We start from the raw sequence: 21953 nt of genomic DNA on the forward strand, positions 1-21953 counted from the left end.
ATTACCACCTATTTTTTAAAAAAATACATGGAGACACTTACAAGATCTTGTTAAAACAGTACAAAAAATGTCAGCAGAATGAGTTCCAAGATGCTACTATATTTCTACCACAGACCAAGCAAAGCAGAGCAAATTTAAGACATGAATCTTATTATTAAAATGTATCTCTAAGAGCATTAGCTCTGAACAGAATCCAGCATTCTATTCAATAGATATTTTAAGCAGAAAAACAACAGAAGGTCATTACTGTAGATGTTAATAGTTTCCTGCATACACTCATCCAGAAAATGTCTTCCTCTTTGAGCAGTGAAAGTAGGGCAACTTACTACCTTGTGAAATTATTGAACCTTCCATCTCCCAAACTCCTCCACTGCAATATTCCCACTTTCCCCTGTGACTAAGACAATGTTCAGGCCACCTCCCCATCCCCTAACCTCCATTTTTGGGGTTCCCCACTGGAGGGGCAGCCCCAGCTGAGAGCAGCACACGTGCTCAGCCATTTGGTGCGTGCTGCAAAGTTGTTATTAGCAGAAAGAGAGTCCCGTGCTGAGCTGGCAGGTTTCTGCTCAAACACCGGCACTAGCAGGACCTCTCTATGTCACCCAGCCTCTGATTTTCTATATGGATATAGCATGAATGGGTGAGAACCAGAGCCCTCGGCATGCTCCTGCTTCTGGCTGAGAGGCCCAATGAGGAGCTGCAGGCATTGTACCCAAAATGTGATTTACAGATATCACTGAAAGTGTTGTTATCTTCTACAAGGCCCACGCAGAGCAGGTGGGCCGACCTAGGCTTTCCCAAGCATGGGATTTCTGCTCCAGCCTGGCACCCCCAAAACACCCCCATAGTTACAGCTGCCACAGCCTGCTTTCACATCTCCCAGCATTTGGGGGTTGAACACAATAAATTTAGCGGGTTTTCTCCCAAGGCAGCAGAGAGGAAGAGTGCTGGTAGCTGTGAGGAAGCTGCTTTGGCACGGCAAGCCTCAGGCCAGGCCGCTCCTCAGTGACCAGTAGCCACTGGTAGCTCTTTTGGGGAGGTGCTGTTCCTCACAAGGCCATACAGATTTCCCTCAGGAATCCACCTAGGACGAGCAAAAATACGATTTCAACTAAGCCACCACACTCTTAACTCTGCTTGAGACCTGTTGGATGAGGCGCCGGAAGGGAGAGCGCCGCTCGCTGCCCCGTGGCGGGAGCAGGACTCGAACCCGTCATCTCCAGCTCTCGAGCCTTGCGCGCCAACCCGCAGAGCCCGCCACACCACGTGACACGCCTCCCTTCCCCCTCCCTGCTCGGTCGCAACCTGCCAACACTTCCGTAAACAGCGCGGCAGCGGAGTGACAGGGGGCAGCGGCCAATCGCGAAGCGCAGAGCGCCGGGGAGGGGGCGGTCGCCTCCTCAGCGGTTCCAGCGGCGGGCGGCGGGAACGTTAACGGTAACAGGAACGGTTGCCGCGCGTTGCTGAGGGATAGGGGGAGGTGTGGGGGTCTGTTTGTGCCATGGCCGTACGGTGGCCGGCCCGGGAGCGGGCGGTCAGAGGCGGGCGCGGCTCTTCTCAGGGCGCCCGGCCCCCCGGGGTCTGGCCGCGGGCAGGCGGGGATAGGCCCGCCGGCCTCTGTGGGGTGGTCCCTCCCTAGCTGAGGGCAGCAGCTGTGGGCGCTGGGCCGCCCCTCAGGGAGGGAGGCCTGCTGATCCTGAAGGAGCGATGTGCGCTGCTCCTCAGGAGCAGGGAGGCTCTCCGCCTCAGCTGTAGGCTTCCAGTGTTGGAGGGGATGACGGGATCTGTAGCTGGACTTCAGGGCACATTTTTCCTGTTCGTTCATGGTGAGTGGGCAGTTGTGTTCTTCTGCGGTTTTTGAGTAAGGTCTATCCTCTTCATAAGTTATTGTGCATGTATAGTTTTTTTGGTGCTGATTGCTGTGTGTGTCTCTTAGTAATTGTCATAAGCATATGTGATAAAATATGCATGCCCTTCTACTTTCTTGTTTGTTTGTTTTGAATGGCATAATATAATATGTGCTTTGTTTTACTGGTTTATGTTTTGATGCATTATCACAGCATTCCAATGGAGATAAAAGCAGTTGTAAGAAGGTACGAAACAAGAAATAAGACAGCAGGAACAGAACTGTCATCCAAATCCAGAGTTGATTGGAGGCGCACTAAAAGGGAGCTCATACTACTTGACAGCAATGATGAATCCTCATGTAGCTCTGAGGAGGAAGAGCCTACTGCATCAGAAGATGAAGTAGACAAAGAAGATGAAAGTGTTGTGGAGAACAGCCTTTCAGATCAGGTAGAGAAAAGCTATGATGGGGAAGGAACAGAAGATGGTGAGGATGAGTGCATCATGCCTGGGAAGCGTAAAAGGTCGAATAATTCTGTCTTGTATGACAGTGATGATGAAAGTGAGGACAGTGATATAGTTGTTAGAAAAGTTTTTGCTAAGCGCCACTGTATAATGGATGAAGATGAGAGTTCCCAAGAACAGCAGCCTGATGAAACCTGCCCTACAGAAAATGTTTCTACTAATAGGAAACAGAAGGTGTTTGCAAAATTGAAAGAACTTGCAAAACAAAGAGCAACTCGGAGATCCTGCAGCAGTGAAAATTGTGAGGTCTGGATTTTATCTTTGAAATTCAGTTGGCGAAAATACTGAATGTAGGGAAAGATGAAGACTAATAGATATAAATCAGTGGGATTTTCTTTTGTTTTTTTATTCATGACAAATCGGTAGTTCTGTCACATTTTAGCAGTTGTCACATTAACTAGTTAACAATATTGACTGCTAAAAACCCTTTAATGTTAATCACTGAGTTTAGAATTTCCTTTCATTTGCTCTTTCGGGCTTTCTGATGACTAAGCAGCTTAGAATGCAGGTATCTTCTCTATGTAGTCAGGAAGGAAAAGCTTCTTTATCATTCTTCTTTTTTCCCATAAAGAAGATATGCATGAGAGGACTGTCAAATGATTTTTATCAAGAAGCAAAATGCCTGCTGAAGTAACTTAGAGTTCTCATGTTAGCTTAATTCCTACAAATAGACTGAAGAGAGGAACATGGAGATGGCTGATTTAAAACTGAAAGTAATTGTCATCTAGTACAGAATTATGTATTTTTTTGAAACATATTTTTTCTTGTTAATTGAACAAAGGGTGCTATTAGAAGGTCAAAAATCTTATCCAGTATATGTAGTATTTCATCAGTGCAAATACTGAAAATTCTTCTGTTTTAAATACTTTCTAAAATTAGGATTCTAATGGTGAAGAAGAAATAGAAGAGGAACCACTTTGTCACTTGCCCCTCACACCAACAGAAGTTAGTGAAACTGACAGTGACAGCATGAAAGATTTTATAGTAGAGGAAGAGGAAGATGATGACAACACAGAGCACGTGAATAGTAAAAACCAGCCACAACAGAAGGAACTAAATACATCAAATAGCGAGTTGCTGGCATACCACGTCCCACACTGTAAGATCAAAATTATTGACAATTCTATATGTATAACTTGCTTGTAGTGCTGTAATAAATATTAATGGACAGTAAATACAAATACTCTGTAGTAGGATATGGTAGTTTAAAAGCATATTTCCAAAAGGCTTCAATTTATTGTGGAAGTACTCTGATTTCCACAGTAAGCTTTTACAGTCTTTCTGTGTCTTACTAAAGGGAGGGTATAATTTGAGGGGAAGGAAGGGAAATCCTGTTGCACGGATTTTTCAAGTTGGTCTGATTTAGGGTGAAGAGGGCTACCTATGATACAGTCATTCCTCTGGAGACCTAAAAGCATTGTGCTCCATCTTGTGATATATGCTAAAAATAGCTATATTTATTCCGTCCAAATTCTTTTCTGGAGAGTGATGTAAAATTCTTACCATGAGTTTGGGCGTTTTGAGTCTTGGCATTTGATGGGTTGGTTTTTTTAATGTATTTTTATTCCATGGCTGTGAGACTTGGGGGCACAGGTCTGTAGGGGGTTCTGAATTTATCGGTCAATTTCAGTCAAACTGCACAGATAAGAAAACTTGTCGAGTTGATCTTCTATGAAAATTGGAATCTGGATGGAGCAGAGAGATAAAGATCTAAAACAGAACTTTATGCTAGTTACCTTCTTACGTATTTTGTTGTTCGGAAGCAAGTATGTATTAACTGGACAGTCGGTGCTAGTGCAGATAGTCACAAGCATTTGTGGTATTTCTTCCCTAGTGAAGAAGTGAGAAGAATTGTGTTATTTGAAAGAAAATTAGAAAAAAGAAATAACAAACAAAGAAAAAAAGCCTGGCCTTTTCTGGTTTGCATTATTTCCTGCTATTCATAGAAAAAAATTATTCTCTTCTTTTAGTGTTTGTAGCTTTTACTGTGGTGTGGGCTCTTCTTGCTGAAAGGACATGTGACTTTAGGATGCCAAAATTCATTAAGATCATTGGGATGAGAAGCAATACTTAAAGGCAAGGTCTCAAGGCTATGTTTCAATGTTATACATTGAAATTATTTTTAAATCCATATTTAAATGACTTTAAAATTCTAAATTTACAATAACAGAAAAAAGAATTCTTCTTAAAAGGACTTTTAACATTGCTTACATCTTTTTCTTTTCTTTTTTTTTTTTTTTTTAAATTCTGGTAATATTGCTTTCTTCCAAGTATCTCGCTGTGATCATTATGTACACTTCAAAAGAATAGTAAAGGCTTTCCTCATAAATGCAATTGATGACACTTTTCTGGGCTCATTATATGGTAAGTAAATTGCATTAAATAATATAATAGTGCATTCAAAGTTATACAAAGACATTTATTCTAGGGATAGATGTGTCTCCTGATTAGAGTATAGGACTGGGAGTCCCGAGATCTGTTCTTAGTTTTGCTGCTCTGTAACTTTGGCGGGAAAAAAAAATCTATCTGAAAAGGATAATTTTTGGAAAAATATGTAGACTTAATTCTTTTAAGCCTAGAGGGCATTCTGAGATTTAGGGAAGTATTTCTGTGTCACTGATCAGTAGTAACAGTTCGAGCATGAAAGTAAAATTAATTTCAAAGTAGATACCTCAGTGAAAACATTGCAAGGTCTGCTGATTTGTCAAAATGTCGCGTGCTCCATAGCTTTTACTGAAGAATTTGATAGATAATAAATAGTTTTAGTTATGGAGATTACGCTGTATCTGATTTTTTTTTTTTCTTTTCCTTTTTTTCTTTTTTTATCATTTGTGCTTTCACATAAAACAAATACATTTCAGCTGCAGTTGGTACTTTTTGTCTTGTTCTTGCTGAGGAAGTGGTTTTTTGGCATTTTGCCTAGTTGGGCTGAATGGCAACCTCATGTGTAGTTTCAGAAGCACTGTAAAGACGGGTTAGTGAGAGGACTGTCAGTGTCAGGGTGTGGAAGGAGTCAGCGAAATGCCAAAGAGAGGAAGTTTTGGTGTCATCAGGAACTAAGAGGGAATGGAGAACCAAAGTACACCACAGACTTCAGAATAAAGGTTGTGCATTCTTGGAGCTAAAAATGTCTTTCATCTACCACTGCTAGTTCTTTCAGGTATTAGTTTTGTTTTGTTTTTATCAAGTGAAAATAAGCTTATGAAAAATTATAAGTAAACTTTGCCAGATTTATGTTGTAATAGCTTCCGTCTATTTCAGATTGTATTTGTTCTACAAAACTAGTAACTTATTGCCAAAATGCTGCAAGTAGGTCAGTTGTGTGGGTCAGGTGGAGGTTGTATCCTTTCTTTCTGAAGAACATTATATAGTATAAACATAGCCTAGCATTACAAAGATATATTTTTATAACACAGAATGGATTTTTCTGAGGTAGTGGAAGTGAAAATGTTAATTAGTTTGAATCAAGAGCAGTGACTTTTATAGTAGAGTTCAGACTTGCTTTTTATTTCGAGGGATTTTTTTATGGTCTAGCACAGCCTCATCAATCCTTTGGTATAGTTGACTTACTGAAAGTGTGTGTGTGTGTAAAGTGTATATGAAAAAGCAATTTTAATTATGGTGGCTATAATATAGAAATAGCTAATTGACATAGAGAACTAGCTGGACAGTGGTCCTTCTCGGTTCTGTTACTTTGATGACAGCATTGCTAAAAGACATGGGAAGGCGGCTGAATTAATTTGTATGTCTGTACATGCTGAAGCTCAAGACAATATGAATTGGCCTGCACCTATGGAAGTCTTGTTTAATTACTGGAGTCCAGCACATATTTGGGAGACAGTTGTGGCATAGCGGTAGTTTTGCTTATCCTATATTCGTTTATTTCTTTTGCTTGAGTAAGTGTTTGGAAGTACTTGTGCTGCCTAACTCAAGGCATCTGACTCTGCTGCTGAAGTTTAAAGGTCAGTTTCTATGTGTTCTTTATAAGTCAGGAAGAAAGTTGCCAAAACTTCAGCTGTGAAGCAGCTCAGCAGTTTCTTTTCATGGATTGCAACCTCCTCCCTTATACATTAGGAACAACTTACAAAAAGCAAGACTTTTTTTTTTTCTTCTTTTTCCAATCTTTTAAAGGGCATTGAATGAATGGGTCTCCATTTGGGATGACAGCTTTTCACTTTAACATTGATTGTAGACTTTATTCGTGTACCTCTTGTGATACAGACTTAAAATAATTCAATATATCAGTTTATCAAAGATGCATGGATCACTTTATGGATAACAGTAGCAATTGTATTCAGTAATAATTTATTTAAATCATTATGCAGAAGCATAATGTCCTTGAAAATTTTATTTGAAGAAACTTGTGCAACATAGGGTGGCGAGCAAATTAGTAATGACTCTCACTAAATAGATGGAACAAGACAAAAGAAGTATGCGCAAGATATGTTGCTCTCACTTCATTATTTGGATGATCGCTTTATTCAGCCTCGTCTTGAGAACTTAATCTCTAGAAGTCGCTGGAAAGATCGATACAAGGTATGTAGCTTCTACTTTAAATAGTGTAGTGGACTCCAAATCATATTATTGCTGATAGATTTTTATTTTTTTTAATAGTGTAATTCTCAGCAATTATTGTACCTTTACTATAGTTATATATACTTTTTTAATAGAAGCTCATTGTTCTTTCCGTTTTTTAACTTGTTTTGATACTTATAAATATCTGAAGTATTTTATGTGTTTATAATCAGATAAACATTTAGGTAACAGAACAGAATCTGTTCTCAGTTACCTGAATGCTTCTCCTACTAACTTCAGCAGATGAGTTTTTGAGGATTTTTTTGTCACTTGCTAAATGTTATAACAAAATTTATTCCTCCTCCCACAAAAAGATAAACCAGTATCTTCACAATGAAACTTCTGCTTAAAAAGAAATGAAGTCAATATACAGTAACCTAGTCATTGTTTGCAAATTAGTAGTATTAATGTGATAGGTGTGGTGATTTAATAATCACTGTAATAATAGCGTAGGGCCAGCGGAGAGATACAGCGTATTTATTTGAAGCAGACCAACTGATACAGTTGCACCCGTACCCCCTCCAAAAAAAAAGAGAGGAGAGGAAAAATTAGTGCCAAGAGGTAGGAGCTGTTCTTTAGGTCTGAAGCTGAAAGAAAGATGAGCTAAAACTGAGCGAAGTGTTGGAAAATGATTGAGAAGATATATGTTTGCAACAGAATGGTGAAAAACTTCAGAATTTAATCTCTTTTGGGGTTTGGATTTTTTGTTTGTTTGTTTGTTTATCTCTTGCACTAATTTTGTGTGAGTACAGAGTACTCTAGCCTACTTGAGGCATCTTTCAGTTTATGGAGATTCTTTAATGTTATTTGAAATCTCTTTTTCAGGAGCGTGTGGATTGTTACCCAGATGTTCGCATAATCTTGAAAAATCCAGAAAATATATCTTGTCAGGCCTGTGAATTGAATCGGTATTGTAAGTTTAAAGTGCTGCTCTCTGGAAGGCTTTATAATAGCAGAACTTTGGAAGCAGATGACTTCATGTCAGATGACAAGCAGGTAACTTCAAACAAGCACCCTATATAATTGTTTTTAAGCTTTGCCTGGTGTTACAGAAGATCATACAAAGAACAGAAATTCTGGCAACATATCTAATGTCTATAATGTTAGAGGCAAGAGTTAAGCTACTGTACTTCCATTTGTAAACCCTATTAATTTTTAAAATACGAGGACCATGTTGCAGTTTGGAGGATTATAGTTTTGTATTTAGGTAGGAATTATGAAGGAGTTTCCAATGAAACTTAACAGGATTAATAGACACATTCCCCTCTGCACCCCCCTGTTCCATTTTTATATATTGAGAAAGAGGTAGTTAAGAGTATCCTCAAATAACCCTAACTTTTATCAAGAAAATAAATCTGATGTTTTTCTATGACCCTTGCTTTTGCCTGCGTCACAATGATCGATGTGCTCTTTCACTTAATATTAGTACCTGATACAGCACATGTACTTGCATGCAGTAAGTGCTAGTAAGTATACCCAACCATAAGCTGGACTTCATGATAAAAAAGATAAATGACTGTAAGACATACAACAGGGATTATTGGTAACTCTTGCCCTCAAGTAAAAATTGACATTTGCCTTAATTTTTCCTCTGCTTCAAATCTCTAGTCTGAGTCTCATCCAGGGCAAGAAGGAAACTCTAGGTACATGGCATCCTACATATGCTGCTCAGCATGCCTGTCTTCTGTGGTGCATGGGGAGGCAGTCTGATACTGTGTGTCAAAGAGGCTGACTGCACACGTGAAGATTCACATACTAACCAAAGTTCTAATACGAGCACTCGATCGGTTATATCTAAAGTAGCTTTTTGTTTTGTCAGAGGACATCTAATAGAAGATTGAAAATCCTAAAGTGGATGCATATCTTAAAGGAAGGAAAACCAGTAGTAAAAACAATTACACGACTGAGTGATGTTCTGAACATGCCTGGCATTGCTGGTTTTCACCAAGTACCTGAGAAATAGTACGGCTTTTTTTCTTTAATAGGCCCTATCTCCTTGTGCCAGGAGTCTGAGGCTTTAAATCAAGAATGACATTTGCCTCAGATTTACATATATTCTAAATATCAGAATGTCTTTTCACTGAAATTAGATCACATGAAAGCCCTCTGCCTTTGTGTGTGCCTATAATGCCCTTAAGACTTTCCCAGCAGGAATCTTGCATTGATTATCTTTCAGAAACATTATAAAAGTGACTTTCTGTGAAATGGACAACGATCTCAGTTGAATGATTGTGTTTTCTGTTTTGTGGCAAGTAAGGTTTGTTCTGCATTGGGTCACTAGGTTTGCTAATTCTTTGCCTACTCTGCCTCTAGCATTTGGAGCGTCTGTGTGCACTCCAACAGTTCTTGTTTGCTGTAGGTCAGAACATTGAAATAGTGCCACTGTCATTCTAATAGTCCAAGTGCAGCCTAATCAGAATTTACTGCTTCGTTCTTCAGATTTCTTCACATCTGCTATTTCCCATGTAGCTATTCACCCAGGACAAAGCATCTTGACATCTCAGTTGCAGTGACACTTGAAATTGCTGATCTGCTTTTGAGAAGACTTGTTCCTAACTACTTAAATACATTTTATTAGAGCTTTCTTCTCATTGCTGCATTATCAGAACTACTTGTCCAAACTGGAAAACATTTCCGTTTAGGTAGTCTTGCATCTTTTTCTCACTCAGCTGTCTCTACTAGGACATTTTTGATTAAATTGTATTTTTGGAATGAAACACGTCTTTCATGTTGTTACATGACGTTGCTCTAGGCAGTCATTTTAGATGACTTGAGGAGTCAATGTTTTTTGTATTTCACAGCTGAGACTTTGAAGATGTTGAATCTTGAGAACCTGAGTGTTCCTAGTATTTAGGGATCTTCCCTTCAAATTTACAGCTACCAGTAATTGTTATGATTAGGTATGCATATGACCTTCTTAAGCAATGTAATTCATGACCTCTTATGATAAGCTCAAAGCACACGATTTGTTGAAAATAAAATATTGCTACAATTGTGTATCAAGCCGATATCCACCTTCTGCCTTTCTTCCCTTTCAGGAGGTGGAGAAGGTATATTCCTTTTCTTTGTGACCATAAAATAATTTTTGAATACAGCTAAAGTTCCTCCCAGTATTTGCTGAAAAGAAAAAAATGTCAGAACAAGTTGTATTTACAATATATTTTGAAATGTGGTGTAATAGGATTTCTTATACAAAGTGAATCCCTCATCAAACTGGAAGTACACCTTACTGAAGCTCAAGCTTATATTGTTTGGATCTTTGCAAATATTCTACCTTAGAGATCTGAGGGGTGTCAGAGTGATTGTCATTGTGTCATCATACTGGGCCCTGGATGTAAAGCAGAATCTAGGAAAATCTGTGCCACAGTTTTTCTTAAATAGGTTACAGACCCTTCTGAGCAGTAGTTGTTAATACTCTGTTTTGATAAGTTCGTGTCTGCATGATAATCAAGAAGCTAAGCTTTTCCAGCAGTGCTTTTCCCCTTGGCAATTCCTTGGCAATCATACTAGCACTGATACTGCAGTCCATTGTACAGTGACTTTTCTTCCTTACATACAGGTCTCTAAATGTAGATTACTAATTTGAAAAATTTCTGTTTTTCATGGGAATTGTGTGCCTTACCTAACCAGAAATAATAAGTGAACTAGCACAAGAATTTAATCTTTACTTAACTTCCACCTTTAGAAATAATGGTAGCAATTCCCTCACTATGTAGGACAACATTTGGCAGCAAAGCATTGGCTATTTTTCACTTTGAAAAAAATTTGAAATATCCTACTGAATATTGAACTAACTTGCAAGTTCATTTTTTGTCCTCTTCAGCTTAACAGAAGAAAATGAGAGCTTTTTATATGCTGTGTACCCCAGCATGTGGTGAGATGCGTGGCATGGGCATGCTCAATATAGCTCTGGGGCTGTAGAACAGACTCAGAAGAGAGAGTTATTGAGCACTTTCCAGTAATTTTTGATAGTGGCTTTGTAATGCAACATTCATGCTCTTATGGTAACCTGTAATTTAGACTGCTAAAGGTACTGTTCTCAAGTAGCCTTTGAAGTTCTGCTGGCAGTGCATTGGTCAACTTGTCCTGCCAATTGAGGAAAAAAAAGAAAGGAAGAAAAAAAGGCACACAGAGCTATGTAAAACTGGCACTTCAAGAACTTAATTGACTTAAGAGAAGGCAGTTTAGCACTGGCAGATCAGATTGAATGGAAACATGTAGTTGGACTATTTTCTAAAGTTTTATTTGAAAATACCCAAGAAAAGTGGATGTGGAGAGAACAAAAACAGACCTCCAACCCCCTTCTGCATAAAACTTTCCTTTTCTCTCATCTCTGAAGTATTCTGCTTTGCTAGTAGAAAGAGAAGAGAAACAGCTGTTCCAGTTTTGCCTAGGCTTGCAGTGATTGTTCTGTGTAGCTGCCAATTCTCATTCCTCCATGTTCAGGGAGAATGGAAAGGTTTAAAGGTGTAAGTGTCCCCTACACTTCTTTGCTCCTGTGTCACCTGGATTACAACTTGTTTTCTACTCTCAGTCTTGGTGTTCTGCTTCCGTTGATAACCATGCTTAGAGGACATGGATTCAGTCACTACATGTTGTGCTGTTGTCAGGCTATGCTCCTGCATTCCATACAAAGTGATTTAACACAACTTTGGCTGATAGGGCCAGCTCGAGTAGATAAGTTAAGCATTAGGATGGTGAGAACTGCAAGGGGAAAAAATTAGAATGCGTACAGTACTGAGATTCTTTCCAAAGCTATATTCTGAAATAGCATTGTATTTTTAGACAATATTTCTTGCTTTAAAAACACAATACATAGATAAATATCATACAATGTAATTATTTGCCTCTGGCATTTCTCCAGTGTAGAAATACTTTGCACCTCGCGCATAAATAAAGTATGAAACTCACTGCCACAAGATAACATTGGAAGTGAAAAGTGTTTGTGGTTCCCAAAAGGGATTAGACAGGTTCTTGAGGAAACTTCTTCCACGCTATGGAACATGATAGTTGAGATGATACAGGCTGTCTTAACTGTTGGCTGCTACAAGCTATGTGGTAATGTTATGATCGTTCTGGTGTTCATTCTGCATTTTATACTAACTTCCTAAATATCTCCTGCTAGCTGTTGTCACAGGGGAAGAACTGGGCCATCAGTTTTACACCACACAATATTCCAGATGCTGTAGCTCATTGCTTGGGATATATGAAGTTATGAAATGCTCTCTGAAACACTGCAGTTCAGTTCTGGATTGTTTTCAGTATTTGAAATGGTACTTCTGGAAATTTGAATAAATCAAGTTTATGCGTTGGTTGGTAGGTCTTGCACTTCAGAAGCACCTATAGCACCAAACACAAGCCTTAGCTTTTCAGTTTTGGTGACAGTAGGAAGTGGAGCTGCATATAGGTCCAAGTACATGATCAGTAGAGAATTGCAATATAGTAATAGGATTTTTTAATCTCAAAATGGTTAAAATTTCTGTTACTAGCCATCTAGTAACAGAACTAGATGGGAGGGACTCTTTGTCAGGAAATGTAGTGACAGGACAAGGGGTAATGGTTTTAAATTGGAAGAGGGGAGATTTAGATTAGATATTAGGAGGAAATTCTTTACTCTGAGGGTGGTGAGGCACTGGAACAGGTTGCCCAGGGAAGTTGTGGATGCCCCATCCCTGGAAGTGTCCAAGACTAGGGTGGATGGGACTTTGAGCACCCTGCTCTAGTGGGAGGTATCTCTGCCCATGGCAGGGGGTTTGGAACTAGATGATCTTTAAGGTCTCTTCCAACTCTAAGCATTCTATGATTCTATGATCTACTGTAGGTCAAATCAGAAGTTCTTTTAAATGAGTGTGTCTCTATTGACTTCAGTGATATTTTGCCTTCTTATATCAGGCAAGCTGCTGGTTAATATATTTAAGAGAATAAGTATAGTCATCTATTTAAGAAAATACGTAAATAATGCATATAAATATAATTATAGTTTATATAATCTTTATAAATATAAATATGCTTTTCTGCTACTGTCTTTGTCAGTAGATGCTGCTAGTGCCAGTACAGGTAGGTCAGGTGTTTTGGGGAATTGCTCACAGGTGCAAACATTTGGTCATGCATTCAGAAAAGCTTCCTGAAATGCGGGTTGTAAGCATTGTTTAAAACAACCTACTCATAATTTAAAACAGTATTCACATTATTGCCAATGACAGCAATAAAAGGTATCAGTGTTGTAGCTCATAAGGGATAATTTGCAATATATAACATGGCTTTTTTTGATATATGTGTATGTAATCTGAAATAGCAGTACAGTCACAGCTTGCATTACTGATGCAGAGAGCTTTGACCTTTAGCCATTTACCTGCTTGTTACTCACAAAGGTGTGAGAAGACATCAGTCCAAAACAATGCTGCCCTTTAGAGATAAGTTGATGGTTTGGTTGTTTTTTTTTTTTTTAAGTAAAATTAAATCAGATTTTCCTGTATTTATCAGGAGCTGAAGTTCATTGTATTCAAAGCAACATGTATTAGTTATGTTGCTTTTGAGTATAGAAAACCTGACCTCTGAAAACCAGCCAGAAATAAATTTCTTTCCGGGTAGGCTTTGTCTCCATGGGTTGGAATAGCAATTGGTGCACCTGTGGGTCATTTGCAGGGGATAGATTCCTCTTCTTATTTGCCATTGTATGTACTTGAACTACTTCTTTTGTAGAAATGAAACAAAACTTACTCATGTGAAATGCAGGTTGTCCTTACGTGCAGATGAACTTTGACTCTTTCTCCCAATTGCCAATATAGTACTCAGTATTTTCAGGTAAACACCTTCACAGCTTAACATCTTTGTAAAAAATCTAAATTCAAGATATGTGCAAATAATTGCCTGTATTTAATGTTAGTGCCGACAGATGTTAATTAATCTACCCTAATCCATGCTCTGATTATGTATTTACGTGCATATTTACCATTTGTCTGTCTATAAGTACTGCTGTTAAGAAAACTGTTAAATAAGACAATTTCCATGCACAAAAGACAGAACTGTAGAAGTAAAACTGGTAAAAACTGGGAGGTGCAGAGGCTTTGATTTCTACAGCATTATGGCCTAGCTGTACCTCCCAGACAGTCACAGATTAACATTTGCATTGTGTAAAACTTCAATTTTCAGATTCCATTTTTATTAAATCTAATCTCTCTATATTTATTAAATATCTTTCTAGCCATAAATATTTATTTGTATTCACATGTATTTCTTGAAGAACTATTGAATATCATTTGGTCTACAAAATGCTAAAACTGGTATTTCATGTTCCTATGAAGTACTACGTGTTAAGGAAAAGTAATCAAATAATTTCTCTTCCTCTGCTTCCACAATACGGTAGTTGCCTAAAATGTTAGTGATTTTGTAACAAAGTTCCGCCAGGAGATAGGAAGGATACTACCAATTATAAACATGGTTGTTTTTGCAAGAAAACGGTACTGATAAGCTGCCATTGCATAGACTTGCTGGCTGCCTGCTTGCTCAAAAATTGTTCTGCTGTGGCTGTGAAAACTACATGGGTTTGTGCTGATTTTATGCATGTAGTGTCATTCTGGTTATTTCATTATTCAAAAAATCTTCCTAGACTGACTGATAAAATCTTACTAGACTGATTTAGCCATTTTTTCTATCAGAGAGAATTATTTGTTCACTTTTGGCCTAGGTTTTGAAGGTTGGTGTGGTGTGTGCAAATCGTACAAGAGTTTATCATAATTTGAAGCACTTCAAGTACAAGTTGTATGTGGATTGCAGCTCTGTTACCGAGTTGGATGGTGTTGAGGATGAACCAGTCAAAGACACAGTTGAACGGCTTTTCACCCAGTTGGAAGACAATGGGTGGATTCAGAAGGTACAACTGAATTATTTGATGTATCCTTTCCAAGTAGATAAAAGTAAGCTGAGGTAATATGTCTGATTTAATTGATCAGTTCTGAATTACTGGGCTTCGGTGATAGAACTCAGCTTAACCGTTCATCCACTTCTGCTGAGCCAGTCTCTCAAACAGTGGTGCTGCCTTCACAGAGTTTGTGTCAGCTTTTGACGTGAAACTTTTTGACAGCTGCGTGATCTCTGGGCTGTGGTGGGCAGGCTCCTGTTTCATTTGAAAGCAGCAACATGACAAATTCAAGCTGTAACTGAGATTGGAGACACGTACATGAGGCACAGCAAGACTATTTTACTCTTCTGTTTACGCTGAAGTACTTTGACTTATTCAGAAATACTTTATGAACTATTTTAAGACAACTTGTAGTAGAGTTGCACTTAGCAAGCTTTCAGATATTGTTGCTTTTGACTTGTTATTGGCATGCTTGTTAACGTATTGAAGAAAAAGAAAAAACATTCTTTATGTAATTCGGTTATTAAACATTGATAAAATAATACAGGTTTTATTTTATTTGCAGAGATACAATGATCTTGAAGACTACATGAATGACGCAGACAGTTTCCAAGAAGAGAAAATGGATTAAGGGGTCCTATAACTCTTTGAAAGACATCTTGTAAAAATGGCCAGCTTCATCTGCATGGACTTTATCTCTGCTTGGTCTTCAAGATTCTTTTTAGGCTGAGTTATACTTAAATCCATATGCCTTTAAACTACTGTTTCAGAATGTACTCTATCTTTTTTTCTCTCATCTGTGTCAATAATAACCCAAAGTTTTACCAAATCAACCCTTCCAATCTTACTGCATAGGTCACTTTAAGTTTCCTTCTTAAAAGGAAAAGTCTTAAAAATTCTTAAAAATAACATCTCAATACCTGTTTACTTGTGAAATAAAGCTTCCACTTACCTATATTGAGCTGCATTGTAGGGAAGGTAGGAGATGCTGAGACCTTTTGAAGTAGGTATATTTGGAAAGGTAAGGCTATGTTATACAAGAACATATGACTTGCATCATATCTTCCCTGTTATATGCAAGGAAGTCCAGCCGTGTAGAATGATAGTTATGATAAACAGGACCCAAATGCAAAGATCTATTTCCCGTCTGAGGAATCAGTGTAGACTGTTGCAAGGCAACAGAGGAAGTATTCTGCAGTGCTGAGTACACCTGCGGCACAATAGTCATTCCACTCTTTAGAGAGTAGGTGATGAGTCACATTATAGGCATCATACAGGCTGCGTCTGCCTTAGCCATCTAAATGAGCACTTGGGCCCACAGTGCTGTCTCTGATAAGCAGCTGGGGCAACTTACTGAGATTTTAAATATCAAATTGCATTGTGCAAACATAATGGCAACAACTTGCAGTAACTAAAAAATTAAGAGAATGGATTAATGTGGTAATGCAAGATAAGAATTCTTCCAGTGTAACTTAACAGGAAGTAGGAGTTAATCAGATGATGTGTGGCTTGCCTGAACTGCTTGAAGCCTAAATCAGAATTTTTTGGGGCCAGGGGAGTAGATTTTTGAGGAGCTAGGAGGAGTTAAGTACTGTATTGTCCATTCTGAAAAAATTGACATGAGCCAGCAACGTGTGTTTGCAGCCCAGAAAGCCAACCATACCCTGGAATGCATCAAGAGAAGCATGACCAGGAGGTCGAGGGAGGGGATTCTGCCCCTCCACTCCGCTCTCATGAGACCCCACCTGGAGTACTGTGTCCAGCTCTGGGGCCCTCAACATAAGAAGGACATGGACCTGTTAGAGCAGGTCCAGCAGAGGGCCGTGAAGATCATCAGAGGGCTGGAGCACCTCTCCTGTGAGGACAGGCTGAGAGAGCTGGGGTTGTTCAGCCTGGAGAAGAGAAGGCTCTGGGGAGACCATATTGCAGCCTTCCAGTACTTAAAGGGGGCGTGTAAGAAAGATGGAGAGAGACTTTTTACCAAGACCTGTAGTGACAGACAAGGGGCAGCAGTTTTAAACTGAAGGGGGTAGATTTAGATGGACCTAAGGAAGAATTTTTTTACTATGAGGGTGGTGACACACTGGAACAGGTTGCCCAGGGAAGTTGTGGATGCCCCATCCCTGGAAGTGTTCAAGACCAGGCTGGATGGGGCTTTGAGCACCCTGCTCTAGTGGGAGGTGTCCCTGGCCAGGATGATCTTTAAAGGTCTCTTCCAACCCAAACCATTCTATAATTCTGTCTCTGTACTTTGTGCTGGAAAACAAATCATATGAAGAGCGGTTGAAGGAGCTGGGACTGTTTAGTATGAGGAAGAGGAGGCTGAGGGGAGACCTCATCACTCTCTACAACTACTTGAAAGGACACTGTAGAGAGGTTGGTGCTAGTCTCTTCGCACAGGTAACTAATGACAGAACGAGAGGGAATGGCTTCAAGCTCCAGCAGGGTAGGTTTAGACTGAACATTAGGAAAGAATTTTTCACAGAAAGAGTGGTCGGGCATTGGAATAGGCTGCCCAGGGAGGTGGTTGAGTCACCATCCCTGGATGTGTTTAAGAGACGTTTAGATGTGGTGTTGGGGGATATGGTATAGGGGAGAACTTTGTAGAGTAGGGTAGATGGTTGGACTCGATGATCCCAAGGGTCTCTTCCAACCTGGATGATTCTATGATTCTATATAAAATAAATTAGGTGTAGCCTAAGATAAGATGGAAGGTGCAGGGTTTTGAATCAGTTAGGAACTGTTCCTACATGCTGCTGTATGCGCATACTCTTTTATTAGTCTTCTGTGGCTGAGCAGCTCAGTAAAAGGGAAAGTATTTTTAACACTTTAGAGTCTTCTAATAAGTTGTTCTCTCAGAAGCAGAACTAACAAAACCTGGTTTCTTATGGATTTGTCCACAAGAACTCCCTGCATTCGTTATGCCCCTCTACAGATAGCAGGTATGCTGATGGGCTAGGCGACTGCTGCCAGGTGTATCGTGTAACAGTGAACGTCTCTTGGCTTTTTTTCATAGAAACTGTACCTTAGATTTGTCACTTGGTACACTTTTTTGAGCATTCATTGTAAGAAATGAACTACTTTTATATTTTAAAGGGTTGAAAATCAGCAATGGTTTATATGCTGTTAGAGTAAGCTAATATCATCAGCTCTCACTTGTACCATGTACAGCTACAAGATTTACAAACCAAGATGAAAAATCCCAGTAAACATTGAGACTTACTGTCAAGTAAACTTGTGTTGAAGATATTATTTCCATACCTTAACTGTGAGTTAGATGTCCAGAAATACTGTTTAGCTTAAATAAGTTTAAATTAGAATAAGTTAGTTAAGTTGTACTGTAGTGTGATTTATGCTGCTTGCCTAGCTATACTTGGCATGATTTGCTGAAGCCTTTAGACTGCCATAGAGTTAATTTTCTTAGTAATTTTTGTAGCAGCTGGTACAGTGCTGTGTTTAGTCTTTTAGTCTAAGAAAAATGGTGATAACACACTGATGTTTTGGTAGTGTTTTCCCGAAGTCTGGGACTTTTCAGTTCCCCATGTTCTGCCAGTGAGCACAGGTGCACAAGAAGCGTAAACCAGAAGATAAGGAGGCTCCAACCCTCAGCAGAGACTGTAAATCAACAAGGGCAGTCAATGGCCTGCCTGGACACAGAGAGGGAATCCAAGAAGGTGTTAGAAGACCCCAGACCAAAAATCACCATTGGATGCGCGCGTGAGGGGTGGGTGTAGAGATCACAAGGGCGTCATTGCCCAGGGATTACTTTGTTCAAGGTCCCTCCCTTTTCGGAGGCACCCAACCCAGGCTGACCCTGCTGCTGTACCTTCCAATTAAATTACTTATTTTTATGAAATCCAATGCTTGAGACTCTGCTGCGAAAAACCTAGGGTTGAGCCTGAAGAAGGAGTGAGCACGCCCAAGAGTGTGTGTGCTTGTGTGTGAGGAGTGGAAATAGGCACCCATTGACCCACAGGGGTCACCCACTGTGAAGGGACCCTGGTCCGAGCAGTTACAGCTCAGGCAGCAGCTTCTCCTTTAACATAGATACGTAAATATTCTGAGGCTTGATATATATTATACCTATCTCCCTAGTTACCAAAGCTGTGGGAACTCTATTTCCTCTTCTTTTTCCTTCTTCATCCCTGTTCTGCTGGGAATATTGGTGGGAACACTCCCATCAACTTAAAACTACTCAGGAATCTATCTCAAATGTATCCTTTTTAGGAGAAGTAATGCCCTTTGCTGCCCCACTTCTTTCTGTTAACCAAATCTCTCTACGCTTCAGTTGGCTCCTCTAGAATAATAACATTTACGTTGGGTGTAACTTTATTCTTACAAAGGAAAACTGTTCTGCAATAAATGGGGTTTGTACTATGTAATGGAGTATGCCCTCTCAGAGCCTTCCTGACTGGTCTTAATTTCTGCTACCTTCCAAATATTCTGAAAACTCGAGAATGTATGATTTTTATTTAAAATTTTTGCTGTCAGAATGAATGGTCAATTTCTCATTTTGCCACATTTAAACTGTTTGCTACCAAATTAAAAAAAAAATTAGTTTGGGAAATTTTGGCTTGTAGATTACTGATAATATTTCAAGAAAACATATGTTTTGACTGAAAATGAAAATTGGCAAATTGTTCCAGTGATTAATTTTACTCATTTTTTTGATATCTACCGCATCATGTTTCTCGCCTAAAAAGTGTGAGGCATCTACTTCTTTCTTGGTCCTGCAGGGACTTTTTTCACAGATCTTCAATTTTCCTGCTTCTAACAGGGATACTAAAGTATTCTGTCAGAATTGCTTGGAAGAAAGGGCCTCCATAGCTTTACAAATCTTGTCTGTGACATCACCAGTTGGACTAAGAAAATGCCTAGAATTGACATCACTGATTTCTGTTTCAGCAGGGAACTGCTATTTGATCTGGCTTGGCAGGGACTGACACGGTGTTTGTGTGCGGATAGTCTCTCTTACGCTTTGATATTCCCCTCACTGAGATTGGAGGAAGTGATAATATTTCTGTGGCTGTCGTTTTACCTGAAGAGTTCCTGCAAGACAGAGAACGTGAAGTATTGTTACATCATGTTTACATTTGTCTTCCCCGCAGGAAATTAAAAGATTGTTTAGAAGAGCCGTACATGTAAAAAAAATTCAGATCAAATTTTCCAGGACAGGCTGTAAATGCTGGTACTTGTACAGCGTGAAGTTCAAAGAGGACTCGTACCCCCTGAGACTTTCTATATATAGATATACTCAGTAAGAATATTTCTAGCAGAAAAATTTTGTGCAAGTATCTAACGATGGGAGAAGTCAGGAATCTGACCAGTCTTTCGTACCTCCTTTTCCACGTCAGAGAATTTGAGCGGAGTTAAGGGGTGAGAGAATATGCTTGTTCTGATAGGAATATTTTTAACTGTCTTCAGTGTTAATTTTTGAAGTAAGTAGTATCTCTAATTAAGACAAAGTACCTCTCTTAATAGAACAATGAAGGGAGCTCAGTATGTGATTAGACTTGGAGCAGGTGATTAATGACCCTACTTATAAATTACTTTAGTTCCTGTAACGTTCCGATAACCTGCTCCAGTTTAAGTTCTGTAACTGGAGACCATGATAATGATAAACTTCACTCAAGGTGTTCATGCACAGGATTAGCCTTACGAATGGGATGTATTTCGGGGAAAGAAGGCCCTTTTCAGTCTATATTTTATGTCCAGTTCTTGCAGTGAAGTATGAAAAGGAGTGATTTTTCTGCCCGTGTCCCTCAGTTTTTGGAAAGAAAGTAATTTGTGGATCAAATGGGATGGTAAACTTTGCTAATAGTAGATAGCTGTTACCGTCTTTTTTTTTTCCCAACAGTGAAGGCTTCTCCTGTTTCCAAAAAAGCAGCTATTTCTAGCAGTTCAGCAGGCAATTACAGGCAATTCCCAGGCTTAACTCCTCTAGTTTACTTTTATTTGGATAAATAAAGACTTGTAGTTTTATCCTTCTTTAAGTCTGTCTGGATAAACAGAGTGGGTGTGTTAGATAAACACGTGTAAATACAATACCTCTCCAAGAGAAATACCCAGCACACACAAAACAGACTTTCTAAAAGTTGACTTTCTGATTCCGCTTTGAGAAATAAGAAATGCCGATTTCTAATCTGAATTTAGCGGTGAGACAAAAGAATGTAAGAAAGTATGATCTTCCCGCCAAGGAATAACATGAGAAATACATGAAATGGTATTGAAAGAACCTGATAATAACCCTCTCATTGGCTCCACTTCCCTGAATAGTTTATGTGAAATTTTGGTATTTTTCTAGGTAATAAGGGATGGCGTGGGATTGTTTGGGTTTTGGGTGTTTTTCCTGTTGATTAAATAAGATATAGACATGGTTTCTTTAGGTTGCTCCAGGGATTATATTCTTAATCAAAAACGTGGTGTGTGTTCAAGATGCCTTATTTTACAGTTTACACAGAGCAGGAATTGCATGCACCTTGTCCCCAAAATGTAAAGACAAGAAAATTAACTCAGGTGCAGTGAGACTCTGCTCCAAAAGTTAAACAGATCACCAGGTGAGCGGCCTGGTGCCTGAGCCTGCCTGATTGGGAATACCGCAGGACATATATGTATCTAGAACTGTAGTCACTCAAAATGGCTAAGAACCCTCACTGGAAAGCAAATAATCGAAACGGCTGAAAATTCAAAGCTCTAGTTTGCAAAATCCTCCCCAGGACTGACATGGAGGATGTCCCGTTCCGGTGGAGTTAATGTAACTTTGAAGTAATTTGATACATGATTTCTTAACACAGATGAACAAGGTACGTGCCCAGATTTAGGCATCTAGTCAGGTTTTTAAGTGACATAGGTTCAGCACAGTCTTTTTGTTCCATTTTTTGAAAGTTATTAGCACAATCGGACGTCTGTGGTGAGAATTCCTGGCTGTGGACCCAGCAGAAATCAGCGCTTTGCTGATCTGGAAGGGGCTGCTGACTTAGGGAACTCAGAGCTCCGACAGCAATAGTGAATTCCCACAGAAAAAATGCCCAGGCATGACAGCTTATGTGAGATTGCAACATCATGTAAAAAGGTCACCAATTAATGTCGACAGAAGGAAAAAAACCTAATTATAGTTATTCAGGACCTGTTATGCTTACGTTTTATC

At 39.3% G+C, this 21953-nt stretch overlaps 1 protein-coding gene across 2 annotated transcripts; it reads left to right on the top strand.

The window, feature by feature from the left end:
- Positions 1-1376: 1376 nt before the first annotated feature.
- CCDC82 (coiled-coil domain containing 82) lies at positions 1377-19186 on the top strand. Of its 2 annotated transcripts, none has more exons than XM_074150772.1 (8): positions 1377-1437; positions 2061-2616; positions 3250-3469; positions 4642-4734; positions 6782-6906; positions 7771-7941; positions 14633-14818; positions 15372-15760. In XM_074150772.1, the coding sequence occupies exons 2-8, from the start codon at positions 2068-2070 to the stop codon at positions 15435-15437; spliced, it is 1410 nt and encodes a 469-aa protein (XP_074006873.1). In that variant the 5' UTR covers positions 1377-1437; positions 2061-2067; the 3' UTR covers positions 15438-15760. The 2 variants fall into 2 exon arrangements, with proteins under 2 accessions (XP_074006873.1, XP_074006881.1); XM_074150780.1 differs by having other exon boundaries at positions 1412-1437; positions 2061-2295; positions 15372-19186.
- Positions 19187-21953: the final 2767 nt, after the last annotated feature.

This window comes from Numenius arquata, chromosome 1 (genome assembly GCF_964106895.1).
Source record: "Numenius arquata chromosome 1, bNumArq3.hap1.1, whole genome shotgun sequence".
NCBI classification, from domain to species: Eukaryota; Metazoa; Chordata; class Aves; order Charadriiformes; family Scolopacidae; genus Numenius; species Numenius arquata.